Source organism: Canis lupus, chromosome 4 (assembly GCF_011100685.1).
Source record: "Canis lupus familiaris isolate Mischka breed German Shepherd chromosome 4, alternate assembly UU_Cfam_GSD_1.0, whole genome shotgun sequence".
In the NCBI taxonomy this organism is placed as follows: domain Eukaryota; kingdom Metazoa; phylum Chordata; class Mammalia; order Carnivora; family Canidae; genus Canis; species Canis lupus.
The window spans coordinates 36,036,156-36,050,179 of NC_049225.1; the positions used below are offsets into that span (position 1 = coordinate 36,036,156).

General features: G+C 65.1%; 1 protein-coding gene across 1 annotated transcript; it reads right to left on the bottom strand.

Moving 5' to 3' along the window:
- Positions 1-4,444: 4,444 nt before the first annotated feature.
- On the bottom strand, positions 4,445-10,589 carry LOC111093318 (USP6 N-terminal-like protein). The gene is made up of 8 exons (XM_038535451.1): positions 10,563-10,589; positions 10,215-10,367; positions 9,879-9,959; positions 9,440-9,544; positions 8,934-9,043; positions 6,129-6,249; positions 5,084-5,149; positions 4,445-4,559 (listed from the first exon to the last, which is right to left on the bottom strand). Exons 1-6 carry the CDS (start codon positions 10,587-10,589, stop codon positions 6,225-6,227), a joined length of 501 nt encoding a protein of 166 aa, XP_038391379.1. The 3' UTR covers positions 4,445-4,559; positions 5,084-5,149; positions 6,129-6,224.
- Positions 10,590-14,024: the final 3,435 nt, after the last annotated feature.

The window sequence follows — 14,024 nt, forward strand, 5'->3', positions numbered from 1 at the left end:
GGGCCGCCCCCCCACTTCGCCTCCCGAGCGAAGGCCAGCATGTCCCCCACTCTAGCAGACTTCTGAAAGTTCTGATTTTGTGCTCTGCTGCTTCTAATACTGTGCATAGACCCGTCAGCTGGCTCCCTGCCCCTGTGGGATCCGGGGCTGTGTCTCCCCCAGACCGACTGATTGATTTTCTTTTTAAGATTTTATTTTTCTGTCATCTCTACACCCACATGGGGCTTGAACTCTCCACCCCAAGAACAAGAGTCGCGTATTCTTACGAACCACACCAAGCAGCCAGGCTCCTTTTGATTGATTGATAGGTATTAATTGAAGCCGATGTGCTGCCTGTGTCAGGGCAGAAACTGAGCCCTCGCGTCGAGGTGCGGTGGAGTCATTGGGACCTTGATCGATGTAAAGAAAGCAGAGCTTCCCCGGGAGCCCAGGGAGCCGGGCCCACACAAGTGACAAGTTGGCCATTTCCTTTACCAGGAGTCATTTGACTGCCGATTTATTTAAATTGCTATTCAATGGCGAAGGTCATTCTAGGATGGGGATACAGCGAGAACGTTCTAGGTTCGGTGGTAGCTAAAGCTCCCCCGTCATGGACTCGATGTCCCAGTTGGATGCAGAGGTAGGCGAGCCAGCAAAGAGATGAGAAACATGGCCTTGGGGTGCCTGGCCGGCCTGGTCGGGGGACCTTGATCTCAGGATTGTGAGTTTGAACTCCATGTTGGGTGTAAAGAGGACATAAAAATAAAATCTTTAACAAATAATAAATGGATGAACTAATAAAGCATGACATCGAAGGTAAGTGCTCGCTTCAGGACAAACCTCAAAGCGGACTATGTCTAACCTGCGACCTGTTCTTGATCACCCCGCTTGCACTCCTTGGCCCAGATGACGTCCTCCACGAGGGACGGTCCCGCCCGAGTGGGAGTGGGCTTCCTTCCCTGTAAGGCCTGTGCTTCCCCTCGTTCTACAGGACAGAAGAGCCGTGAAGGCACGGGCTCGGGGCATCAGCATAAACCTCGGCAATGATCCTTCCTGATCCCGGGAGCCAGAGCTCAGCCTCCTTTTGGGACCCAACGTTGTAAAGAAGCCCGTGTGGTCAGTGGCTCAGATGCAGGGTGGAGGCTGAAGGAGAATCAGGAAGAACAAAATAGGGGGGAAACCAGAAGCTGAAGGAGAGGAGGACAGATGTCAGCATCCGGAGCCTTCGCGGGGACCCGGCGTCCTTTCCCAGGAGGGGCCCCCCTCTGTAGGGTGCTTCCCGCCGCCCCGCGCTCCCCGTCGGCACCCGCAGGCACATCCCCGGGCCTCCAGCACCTCTGCAGCCGCGGTCTGTAGCGTCCTCCATGTGTCCTACCGGGGACCCCAGCGTCGTGTCTGTAACCTTCCGGCTGCTGTTTGACAACATTCGGGGGGTTCCGATGTTTGTTGGATTAGGGGTGTGTGTGTGTCTGTCACCGTGCCACGATCTGATCCTCGGGCCGCGTCATCCTGACGCCGAAATGGTTGAAACACCATCATTTCTGGTGCTGGCACTGGGCGGCTAGCTGGGTTCTCTTGGCCGACCCGGGCTCCCTCGTGCTGTGCCGTCCCGCCGAGGGGTCAGCTGAGCTGGAAGGTCTGGCTCGGCCACATTCCCGTGGGTGGCAGTGGGTCCCCGCCGAGCGCCGGCTGCTTCTCTTCCCTTCTGCCTCTCCAGCAGGGAGCCAGACCTCGGGGCCACCCTGGGGGGAGCTCCTGAGGAGCCGGCTGCCCATGGGGGGAGCCCTGGGGCTGCCTGTGTGTGGGAGTCGGGGTGGAGACGGGGCTGGGGTCCCTTGGTCCCCTGCGCTACCTGCCCCCAGGCCGAGCCCCACATTCACCCAGCCCCTACTCTCTAGGGCTTGCAGGGTGCCCTCCACACTCTGGTGTGAGAGATCCAGCAGCATCAGGTGTGTACGCTGAGCCCACCCGGTGAGGGTGGCCCAGGTGTGTGAGCTGCAAGGGCTTGCTGTCCTGACGTCCTCTCCAGGGCCACGCTGACCGCCCTGCGGGCCCTCTGTGCCCAGGCGCACAGGCACGGGGCCGGGAGGGGAGGAAGCGCCCCGGAGGCCGGGCAGCCCAAGACCCCTGAACAGAGGGGGCACAGACCTCCCAGGGCGCTTTGCACAGACCCTGATGACCTGAGGCTCCCCGGCTGTCACTCTGTCCCAGGCCCGTCCTGGCCCCAGGCACAGGCTGAGTCACGGTAGTGTCTGTGGGGTCCTGACCCTGGCGTCTGGCCGCCTCTGGAAGGCACGTGGGGACGTCAGCTGTGTGTGCCTGGCAGCGCCCCTGCAGGGGCTGGTCAGGGCCTGGGCGGTGCCCCTCCTCCTCTCTGGGGGTCTCTCTGCACCTCGTGCACAGAGCTCCGGGAGACGCAGAAACAAGCCGGCCTTGCATTTTCACACAACAACAATTTATTGAACTCGCAACAGCAAACAGGGACTCAGAGCCGAGGGTGCGTGCCTTCCCCTGGGAGACCTTCCTGTCCTTAGAGGAAAGTGGGAATCCCACAGGGGTGCGGGTGCTGGAGTCCCCCACCCAAGAGCCTGTGCGGACTCCGGGTGGGGGCACGTGTCCTGAGGTTGGGGCGTTGAGAGGCGGTTCTGAGGACAGCAGGGCTGACCTAGGCCTGCGGCCCATGGGCTCCTGCGCTGGGTCCCTGCAGGGCAGCTGGACCCCGGCCTCAGGCCCCTTGGGGCCGGGTGACTGACTGCTGGAGCCCCAGCACGTGGAGGAGCCTGCCTCCTGGTGTGGGTGCGGGTGGGGCCCACAGGCCTGCCCCTGCTGCCCTGCCCTGGGGTGTCCCGGGATCCCCAGGGCTGCCCTAGGTCAGCGACCTGGATCTGTGGGGCACGGCCAGGGCCCAGGAGGCCACATCCGGCTGTGAGAGGGCTCGCTCAGCCCGGGGCCAGAACCCAGGCCTGGCCAGGGCCCCGGGGGGCTGGATCCCATTAGTCTTCGTGCTGGGCCTGGGGGGGCTCGAGTCGTCCCTGCCCCCACAGAGCCCGGGGCCAGGCCAGCCCAGGTCCCTCTGGGTCAGGGGCTGGTGTCCTGTGCGGAGGGTGCCGCCCTCCGGGAGGGACAGCAAGACAAGGCAGGGCACGGTGACGGCGGGCCAGAGCCTCCGGGCCCCCACACTCACCACCATGCTCTGCTCCCGAGGCCCGCGAGCATCGAGCTGCCCCGTGGACGTGGAGGGCAGAGGGTCCCGGGCCTGTGCGGGGCCTCGGGGCAACGGGCTCAGCGCCACCCTGGCTCTGCCCGTCACTGCCCAGCAAGGGGCACGAGCTGCAGTGGCCGCAGGGCAGGAAAGGTGTCCTGGGCCCGACAGCGTCGTCCCTAGGGGGCTGGGGGGACCCTGTGATGGGAGTCCCGGGAGTGCTCCAAGGCCTGGTTCGTCGCAGGGCCTTTGGGGTGGCCCAGGCAGGTGCCGAAGGGAAGGGGACCCCGTTTTTTGTCTTCAAGCCCACCATGTCTGGGGGCCGCCTGCCTGCACCGTCTTGTTGCACTGGGAGGATGGGGAGGGAGTTCCATCGCTGGAGGAGAAGTTGGACGATGGCCTGGCCGGGAGGGGGTCCAGGTGGCTCAGGCTGGGTGGCTGGGCCCGGGGAGGCCTGCTCCTCCACCCTGGGCAGTGTCTCAGAGGCCGGAGAAGGGAGGAGAGGCCCGGGCGCCAGGGAAACTCGCTCCAGGCCCAGGGGCCTCGTGGGGAACTCCTCAGGTCCCGCTGGAAAGAGGCCGGGTCAGCGTCTCCAGCAGGCTGTGTGTCCCCCACTGGGGGCCCTGGGGGTCCTCACGGCTCCCGTGTGGCCCCCCAGCCTGACCCTGTGCTCAGCCCCCCACACTGGTGCCCGGGCCCTGCAGTGGGTGCCCGCACGCCCAGCCTTGGCCTGGGGTCCCCGATGCTAGAGCAGGAGAGGAGAGCCCCAGAGATGAGGACAGGGGCCCCGGGGGCTCTGTCCCCTGTGGGCAGCCCCAGCAGGCCAAGTCGGGAGGGGCCGGGGCCCTGAGCCCACCTGGGCGGGGCAGGTCGCACCGCATCCTCCGGAGCTGGGTCATGGAGGCCCGAAGGTGTCTGAGCACCACCTCGTCCTCCAGGGCCCAGGGCTGGGCCAGAGAGTCCTGAGGAACTCCCGGAGCCCTTCCAGGGGCAGCTTCAGGAGGCGTTCTGGGCGGTGGGCGAGAGTCAGACCCAGAGGGCCCCGCCCTGGGGCCCCCGGTGCCCCCAGGGCAGTGGCTGGGGTCCCGCTGTGCCCAGGAGCGCCGTGGGCAGTGCACTGGCCGGGGTGGCCCCTGCCCGCTGCTCCTCTCAGGGAGCCCCGCTGTTCCCGTCTGCCCCGCCGTCCCCCCTCCCCAGGTCTGGGTGCTGCTCAGAGCACAGGGTCACCGCCCCTGCCCGCCCCCCCCAGCATACCTGGGCTCCCAAGGGCTCACTTACTCCTGTGCACCTTGAGGATGGTGCAGGCCATGGCCGTGAGCACCCACTCCCCATCCAGTATATAAGCATCCCACAGCTTCCGGATGAGCGAGAAGGGGGTCTAGGGGACAGCGGGTGGGAGGAGCAGCCTGAGCAGGGCCCCTGGGGGGCTCGGCTGGGGCTAGGCTAGGCCTCCCATCTGCCCACAGCCCCTGCCGCCCCCCAGCTGCCTCCGACGAGGCCCCACAGCCCCCCTGTGCATGCCCTCCTCCCAGGGAGATCAGGGCTCCTGGCCGCTCCGGGTTCCGACCCCAGCCAGCACCCCCACACCCCTGGGGGCACAGACTGTGCCCCCATTTGACGACACCACGCCTCGAGAGGACCCCAGGCTGGCCGCCCAATGGCCGGGGGCCTGTCCACACCCCAGGCTGACCCGGCCTCCCCCGGGGGAGCTGAGGCAGAGATGGCCCGCCCCCCAGAACTTCCTCCAGGGACCCTCTGGGCTTCTCCAGGACGGGCTGGGCTGTGAGCCTCAGCCTCAGGGCCCTGGGGTCGGGCCTGGCTGGTCTGGAGGGTGCGACTGAGCTCGGCCCTCCCCGGGGGCAGGGGGCAGGTCCGGGAGCAGGGGTCCCGGAGGGGCCTCACCCGGCCGAGGAAGCATTGGAGAAACCGCTTCGGGGTGTAGATTCCAGTGGACATCTGCTCCTCGTCCTGGCGGGAGGGCAGGAGGTCTCAGGTCCCACGCCGCGGCCCCTGGAGCCGGATGGACGTGCTCCCCGCAGCTCTGCCCAGCCCCGAGGGCGCCCCCGGGGCCCCAGGGGGAGGAACATGACCCCAACTCTGGGCAGCTCGGAGGGCTGTGCCCCCCAGCCCCTGCCCCGGGCCCCAGGGACAGAGCCTCCGGAGCTCCCACTCGCCATGTGCTTCCTCAGGTCGGGGAGAGCTCTTTCGAGGACGCGCTCATGATGAGCCTGGAACCTGAGGAGCTTCGGGAAGCCCGGGATGAAGAAGCCTGAGAAGGCCCCAGGCCCCCACGATCAGGGCCTCCTCCTGCACCAGGCGGGGTGGGGGGTGTCGGGGCAGGGGCCTCCCCCCACGCCCTGACTCCCGTGTGCCCACCGCCCTCTGAGCCCTGACTGGATCCGCTCTTCCCAGAGGGCAGGGCTGCCTCCCAGGCCGGGGGTGCGGGGCCCGGGGACCCTCGTCCTCACAGAGACCCCGCGGGGCGTGGGCTGGAGGCTAAGGACCAGGCCTGGCTGACCCAGCACCCTCTCTCCTGCAGGGGCCGCTGCAGGGACAGGCGGGTCCCCAGCCCCGAGGGGCAGTGGGTGCAGGCCACGGGGAGGGTGATGGGCGTGCACGGCCCTCTGTGGGGCTTGGGAGTGAGGCTGGGGGCCCCCGGGAGGGGAAGACGCTGCCCCCTGGGCCCTGTGTGGCCGTGGGTTGGCAGGAGGGCCTGGGGGCAAGCAGGCAGCCGGGCGGGAGGCTGGGGGAGCAGTGGGAGTGCGAGCCTGGCCTGCAGACAGTGGGGCGGGTGGCTGTGGCTCCGGGACCCCGAGGCCACCGGGGAGGCGGGGCCCTTGCCCGTGGGGGGGCGGGCTGGGGGGACCCCGCCTGCCCCCTGGTGCAGCAGCCTGGAGGGAGGCCCTCCTGAGCTCCCCTCCCGCCCAGTGGCCTGGCGGGCCCCTACCGTGCATGGCATGCCTGTCGTCGGTCATCAGCTGGGCCAGCACCCAGAAGGCGTCCTCCTCGGGCAGGAACATGAGGAGGGTGGCCGCGATCTCGCTCATGCCCTGGCAGTAGCCCACCTCCTGCAAAAGCCAGAGCCCCATGGAGGGCGTGCGCCCCGAGGCCCCCTCTGAGCCCTCCCCGTGGGCGTCAGGCTCCCCCGGCTCCCTCACAGCCCGGGCTCCCAGAGGGGGCTCCCAGAGGGCGGGGGGGCAGGTGAGGGCCACCCGGACCAGCTCGGGCACCAGCACCCCGTGCCCCGCTACCGAGCCCTACGGCCGCCGTGCCAGGGCTCCCGTCCTCAGACCAGCAGGAGGGGCCTCCGTGAGCTGTGCCAGGCTGCAGGGGACCCGCCAGGTCTGGAGACCCCCCGGAGGGCAGGTCGGGGGGGGGGGGGGCCCTGACTGTGGCCCCTGGGAGGTCCCACGAGGGGAGCTGGGCCAGGACACCCCACGGGGCTGGGGAGCGTGTGAGCTGGTGTCCTCAGGGACCCTTCTGGAATGCGCCGTGGAAGGGGGTGGCCTCCTGGGCGCCTCGGCCTCGTGCCCTTCAGGGGAGTGGGAACCTTCCCCGCCCAGGTTCTCATCAGTCGTCCCATCTGTCAGGGTCCAGACCCGAGTTCTAGGATGGCTGTGGTGCACGCGGGGCCCCAGGCAGCCCCGACCCTCGGGCACGCAGGCCCTGCCTCCCCTAGGAGGTCTGCACCCAGCCCCCTGCCCGTCCTGGAGGAGAGACACCCTCCCCAGCATCTCGGGCCGTGGAGCTGGGGCCCTAACTGTGAGTCCCGCTGGTCACCAGCACTCAGGACAAGGCCACCTGCGGGGCAGGAGGCAGGGACACTCACGGTGTCATACACCAAGTAGGCCGCCAGCAAGTGGAACAGGGCTCGCTGCCTAGGAGGGGGGACAGCGGGAGGCTCTGCTCAGTCAGCCCCCGCCCAGTGAGGCTGCGGAGGTGCAGACACCCGCCCCGCAGGCCCCACGGCCCTCAGGGCCCCTCCGCGGGGCCCATCTCTGGGGTCAGGTCTGCGCACAGGGACAGGTGGCGACCTCACACGTGCACCGTGCGGGGGGTTATGTGCACCCTGGGGTGTCGGATGCCTCCGAGCGGCTCCCACTGTGGGGTGTGCAGCTCCGGGCTCCCCCAGCGCCGCCAGCGCCCCCTCCAGCCCTGGAGCGGCACCCCTGCACGCCCCCTGGGAGCCAGCGCTCCCCCTGCCCTGGTCCCCGCAGCCCCTGACGCCTCTCCTCCCCTGCCCTGGCCTGGCCCCGTGTCCCGGGAACACCACCAGCCCCACGTGGCCCCTGCCCCGAGCCCACGCAGCCGGGGCGTCCATGACCCTGAGCGCACCCCCAGGCCTTCCCAGGTGTCCCTGGACTGGACTCTGTGGGGGGCACCCTGGACCCGCCCATCCCAGAGCATCTCGGGGCTCCAGGTCTGAGCCACCGTGAGGAGAGCAGGGAACGTCGTGCAGGTGTGACCCCAATACAGGCTGTGAACCCCTGGGGTCACTATCTGAGCCCGCGGGAGGGTACGGGGTGCGGCCCCCTCAGCACTGCCAGGAGCCGCCCGATGCCTCCCGCAAGGCAGCCTGAGTCTGCCACGGCTCTTCGGCCCCCGGGCCCGGGCTGCTGGAGGCCGGCTCCCCCTGGGCTGGGGGTCACAGGTCAGCCTGACCTGGCCGCGCTCTGAGGGCTGCGGGGGCCCCGGGGGGCAGCAGGTTCCCTGCAGGGAGGAGCACCAAGCTCTCGTGGGGAGACGTCCGAGCGGCCCCCCGGGAAGCCCAGCCACCCTTGCCTGGCGGCTCCTCAGCCCCGCCCCTGGTGCCCCTGCAGGTCACCCCTGGGGTCCCGGGCTCCCACACACCCCGCCCGCTGCACACAGAGGGAGCTGCACCCTCTGCTCCACCCACCTGCACCCCCCGGTCAGGGGCTCCTTGCTTTCCCCCCTCCCTGGGGACTCTACGGGACACCTGGGCTTCTGACGGGAGCAGGCCGTCCAGAGAACCCCAAGGTGGCCGGGGAGGCTGATCATGTCCCACAGGGGGCAGCTGCACCGCGTCCTTGTGGGAGGGGGCGGGACCGATAGTGTAGGGGTGGGGTGTGTGGGGGTGTGGGGGATGGTGTGGGGGGTGGTGTAGGGGGATGGCGTGGGGGCGGTGGTTGAGGGGGATGGGGTGGGGGGCTGCAGACACTGGGCACCCCTTCTCTAAGGTGCACACAGAGACGCCTACAGATAAAGGCGACTCCAGTCGGGTTTGCTGTGACCCCTGCCCCTGGGGCCCTGTGTGCTCAGCGCAGGGCCTGCCTGGACCGGGGGTGGTATCTGGGGGTCGTCATACTATGTGTGCTCACCAACTGCAAATTGTCTAAAATAAAATGCCCAGAATTCAGAAGTACATAAAGCACCGAGGGTGGGTGTCACCCTGACCTGTGCGACCCTTGTCGGGTCCATGTGTCCTGGTCCAGCTGCAGCCGGGCCGCCTGGCACCCAGGTCCCCTTACTGCCCCCCACGCCCCCACCTCAGCCCCCTGCTCTTCACGGGGCCGCCCCTCACCCCCTTGGGGTTCAGCTCAGATGGTGACCCCTGGAGGCCCCGTCCTGGTGGCCTCCCTGGGGCACGGAGGTCATCCCCAGCACCCTACCATGTGGCAGTGTGTTGTTTGTTGCCGTCGCTCCCCCCCGGCCTCAGAGACCCCGTGTCCCCTGCACAGAAGCCCCTGGGCCTCTCCCGGGCCCCCGAACCCCGCTGGCCCAGCAGCCTCACCCGACCCCGTAGCGGTCCCAGAACATGGTGTGACTGCGGAACGTCCGGTTGACGTCCAGGTCGATCTGCATGATGTCCTGGGAGGAGACCAGGGCCGCCTCCTTCATTTCCTGCGGGGAGACCCCGGGAGGAGGAGCCGGCGTCAGGGACACAGACCCCGACCTGTCAGCAGCTGCCGTCCTGGGCAGGGAGCCCTGGGGCCACCATGGGAGTGTGTCCTGCAGGAACCTCCTTCCTTCCCCTGGGAGGCCGGGGATGGCGGGAGTGCCCACCGTGCCCGCAGGGCCTGCGTGAGGGCCTATGCCCAGCTGTCTGTGCGGGGAGGGGACTGAGGGTCAGCCCGGGTGGGGAGGGGACATGGGGGTTCAGCCCGGGTGGGGAGGGGACATGGGGGTTCAGCCCGGGTGGGGAGGGGACATGGGGGTCAGCCCTGGTGGGGAGGGGACATGGGGGTCAGCCCTGGTGGGGAGGGGACTGAGGGTCCACGGGGAGTGGAAGGGCCCCACCTGGTATTTCCCGGCATTCCTGGCCTTAACCTGGACGTTCAGCAATTGCAGCCACACCTGTCCCCGCACCTGGGGCGGGACCACCTTGTAGACCCGGCACCGCAGCTGCAGGGAGGAAGGCAGTGCTGGTGAGAGGGGCCCAGGGCGGCCACTTGGAGCCCAGGGAGTGCGAGGCATCTAGAAGATTCCGGCTTTGGCTCCACGGTGTCTGTGGAGAGGCTAGGTCTCCCTGGAGCTGGGCCCCGTCCCCCAAGAGGAGCAGGGACTGTGGCCCCGACCTGACGCTCCCCCACCGCCACCCCGGGGCCTGGGGAGGCTCGGGCTCCCAGCAGACTCTCCCCAGACAGGGGGCTCCCCCAAGGACGGGGCAGGAGGACACTGAGGGCGGCCGCCCAGCTCCATCAGGACGGAGAGCCCTCAGGGGCACCCAGCGCCCCACCTTCTCGCTGAGGAGGTAGTGGTCCCATCGCTTGAGCATTTTTATCCATTTGTCCGCGCGCCGGGTCTCCTGGCGGAGTTTCTGGAAGAGGCCAAGCGGGGGCCGCAGATGAGGCTCCAGCCGCGGGAGGTGGGCGCTTGGGCCGCGTCCAGTCCCCCGCGGGACCCAGAGGAGCCAGGAAGGCAGAGGGTCCCCCCGCGGACTGCGGCTCCGGGTCTGGGGTGCATTCCCGGCAGCCCGTGCAGCGCTGGGATGGGGGACTGGGGAGACACCCGGGGATGTCCTGGGGGACGGGGTGCAGACAGCTCCTGCCCGGGGCCCAGGATGGGCTCTCACCTTGGCCTCGCGGGGGCTGGGGCCGGGCAGCTCCTTGTCCCTGGAAGGCAAGAGATGCAGAGCCCTGAGGCCCCGGCCCCACAGCCACCCCCCACCCCCTAGGGGCCTGGGGAGGGCAGGGCTCCTCCAGGGAGGGCAGGGGCTGCCAGCAGCCTGAGGGCGGGCAGGGGCGGCATTCCAGGGGGTCTGAGAAGGGTGTTTGCCGGTGGTGGGGTGGGTGGGGACCCCTCGGCGCCCCCAGGGGGTGACCTGCCCCCCTCCTCGATGGACCAGCCGGAGAGCTGTCAGCATGGCCCGGGTGCCCCGTGACCGTCCCGCTGAGGTCCCCCCGCCTCCCCAGGGCCTGACTGCCCAGCGTCCTGCCGGCCTCGCCATGCCCCCTGGTCGTCCCCCTGCTGTCCCTTGACTCCCCTCTCTGCTGTCACCTCTGCCACCCTGGCCCATTTCACCTCCTGTCCTGTCGGAGCCTCTGAGCACGACCCACCTCTAAGCCATCCCAGCAGCCACTGGGCTGTGAGCAGGGCTGAGGGGACCCCACCTGGGGTCTCCAGCCTCTGTCAGGTTCTCGTGGGGCTGTTGACCCATCAGCCTCGTCCACTGCGACCTAGGCCACTGGGCTGTCCCCTCCCTCGTTCCCACCCAGGGCAGCCCCCTCCTCCTCTTCCCTCCTCCTGCCTGGTCAGGCTCTCCCTCTGTGGCACCCCCTCCCTCCCTGCCCTGGCCTGGTCCCCGACATCTACCTGCGGCCCCGCAGAAGCCTTCGGGACTGTGGGAGCCCTGGCTGGGGGGTGTGGGTGAGAGCACCCCTGCCACTGGCCCCAGACCAGGCCGTCCCCCAAAGGAGAGCACGCCCCGGCCCCAGAGCCCCTCACCCACGGGATCCCCTGCTGAAGGGACTGGACCCCCCCTGCCCGCCGCCCGCCCCCCCCATGCAGGAGGCAGACACCTGGGCCTGCCCGAAGCAGGCGTGGAAGGTGCAGGCCCAAAAGACTAGTGTCTCCAAGCTCAATCCAGCGATTTCCGAGGAATTCCTGTCTTAGATTGGTGCTACATACTAAGTTCAATACATGAGAAGCTTGCTGAACGCAGTGTCCAAAGGGAACTTGCTTCTGAGAGTTGAGCTCACACGCAGTCCCTCACAGTTCTACACTGCCTGCAGATTGAGTGTCGAACATCCTCAGCAGAGATGTCTGTCAGAAGCTCGTGGGATGCAAAGGGAAAAATGCAGGCTTGGAAGGTGTCTCCGGGTGCAGTAGAGTGGTACTCATGGAACCTCTTGACTTAGAATGCTGCTCCGTTCTCCCTGCCATAAGAACGCAGCTAGTTGAAAGCTGGCTTCCAGGCATTCTTCCTTATGAGAGCTGAACTCAGGGCAGGACCCTCCCACATCCTGACTGCCTGTCGACAAAGGTCCTAACACTCTAATTTAGGTGCTGGAATAGGTTGCGTGAAAAGCATGTAGAAGTGTCAGGCCTGTACTCATGTGTATCTGAGTTCAATACAGCGATTGCCAACGGCATTGTTCAATTAGAGTGTAGCTCAGTTCTAGCTCCCATCAATAAGTGGCTAGCAGACATCTGCCTCCAAGACATACACACTTCTGTGAGTTGAGCTTAAGGCCTGTACATCCCACATACTGACTGCAGGTACACTTCGCTCCTAACAGGCCTAGGTTCGATGCGTCACAGAAGTGTTGTGAGAGGTAAATGGAAGGTGCAGGCCCACAAGACTAGTGTCTCCAAGCTCAATCCAGCGATTTCCGAGGAATTCCTCTTAGATTGCTGCTACATACTAATTTCGATACATGAGAAGCTAGCTGAATGCAGTGTCCAAAGGGAACTTGCTTCTGAGAGTTGAGCTCACACGCAGTCCCTCACAGTTCCACACTGCCTGCAGATTGAGTTTCGAACATCCTCAGCAGAGATGTTTGTCAGAAGCTCATGAGACACAGTTGGAAAAATGCAGGCATGGAAGGTGTCTCCAAGTGCAGTAGAGCAGTATTCAGGGAACCTCCTGACTTAGAATGCTGCTCCGTTCTCCCTGCCATAAGAACGCAGCTAGTTGAAAGCTGGCTTCCAGGCATGCTTCCTTGTGAGAGCTGAGCCCAGGGCAGGACCCTCCCGCATCCTGACTGCCTGTCGACATAGCTCCTAACATCCTTCTGTTAGGTGCTGGAAGAGGTTGTGTGAAAAGCATGTGGAAGTGTCAGGCCTGTGCTCCCGTGTATCTGAGTTCAATACAGCGATTTCCAACAGCGTTTTTCAATTAGAGTCGTGCTAGGTTCTCACTCCTATAAATGAGTGTCTAGCAGACATCTGCCTCCAGGACATACACACCTCTGAGAGTTGAACTTATGGCCTGTACCTCCCACATGCTGACTCCAGGTACACTTCGCTCCTAACAGGCCTAGGTTCGATGCGTCACAGAAGTGTTGTTGTGCCCAAGATCCTGAATCCGAGAAACCACTGAGGAGCTGACACTGATGCAATCACAGGAGGGTTTATTTACAAGCTCGAGCCTGGGACCAAGTATACCGGATGCAGCGGAGCAGGGACTTGGACCCCAAGACTAAGAGGCTTAGCAACTTTATAGAGGCCAGTGGCCAATGGGATACGCAGAAAGTTGCACAGTCATGCTGGTCCACTGATCCGGATTTCCGGTTTAGGGTGTGTCCTGGTCTTTGACTAGGGCGGGGCAGTGCCCTAAGTAATAAGCAGGTCAGCACCAGGTGGGTGCAGCCCAAAATAGAGTCAGTCCTGCTCTGCTTGTCCAGAGAGGTAGGGGGTTTTGTTCAATTTCCTGGGTCCCACATTCCCCCCTTTTTCAGAGGATCCTATGCAGGACCCGATCATGGGTCCAGGTTGCTCTCACAGTGAGCCAGGGGAATGATTAAACCAGGATTCTCACCAACCTTGTTGCTCTTCTCTCTCTTATTTACATTAAAGGCAGCACATAGGGATCCCTGGGTGGCGCAGCGGTTTGGCGCCTGCCTTTGGCCCAGGGCGCGAGCCTGGAGACCCGGGATCGAATCCCACGTCGGGCTCTCGGTGCATGGGGCCTGCTTCTCTCTGCCTGTGTCTCTGCCTCTCTCTCTCCCTCTGTTACTATCATAAATAAATAAATTTAAAAAAAATAAAAAATAAAAAAAATAAAGGCAGCACATAACCGCCCCCCCCACCCCTTTGTTGTAAGAAGACTAATTCTAATCTCCTTGTATTTTGAAGGACAACCTCGGACTAGGGAGTCTTGGAGGTGGGAAATAAGTGAGAACGGCACAGTCTTAGCTTTAGGGGATTGTCCTTGTCTGGTTGGCTTTTCCATTCTGTAGCAAAGTCCATGAGAACGGTGTGTGTGTAGTGGACCTAGGGAGTAATCCCATCGACCTTGAGAGTGGCGGGAGTGGTCAGGATCATGAGGTAGGGTCCCTTCCAGCAAGGTTGAAGTGTCTGGTGTTGGTATCTCCGCACGTACACCCAGTCACCTGGCCGATATCGATGGAGGTCCGGGGGTGGCCCAGTCTCCTAAAGGGCCCTCAGCTTAGGCCACACCTGCTCATGGGTTTGTTGTAACATTTTGAGGGAGAAAAGAAGTTGGTGATCATCAGATTCAGCAAGCACCTCAGGTTTTAAATTGGGGATAACAGGTGGAGGAAGACCGAACATGATTTCGTAGGGAGTCAGTCCCGTCTTATATGGGGAGTTCCTCACCCAATATAGGGCGAAGGGGAGGAGAGTCACCCAGTCCCTGCCAGTCTCCAGGGCTAATTTAGTTAAGGTCTCCTTTAATGTTCTGTTCATCCTCTCTACCTGT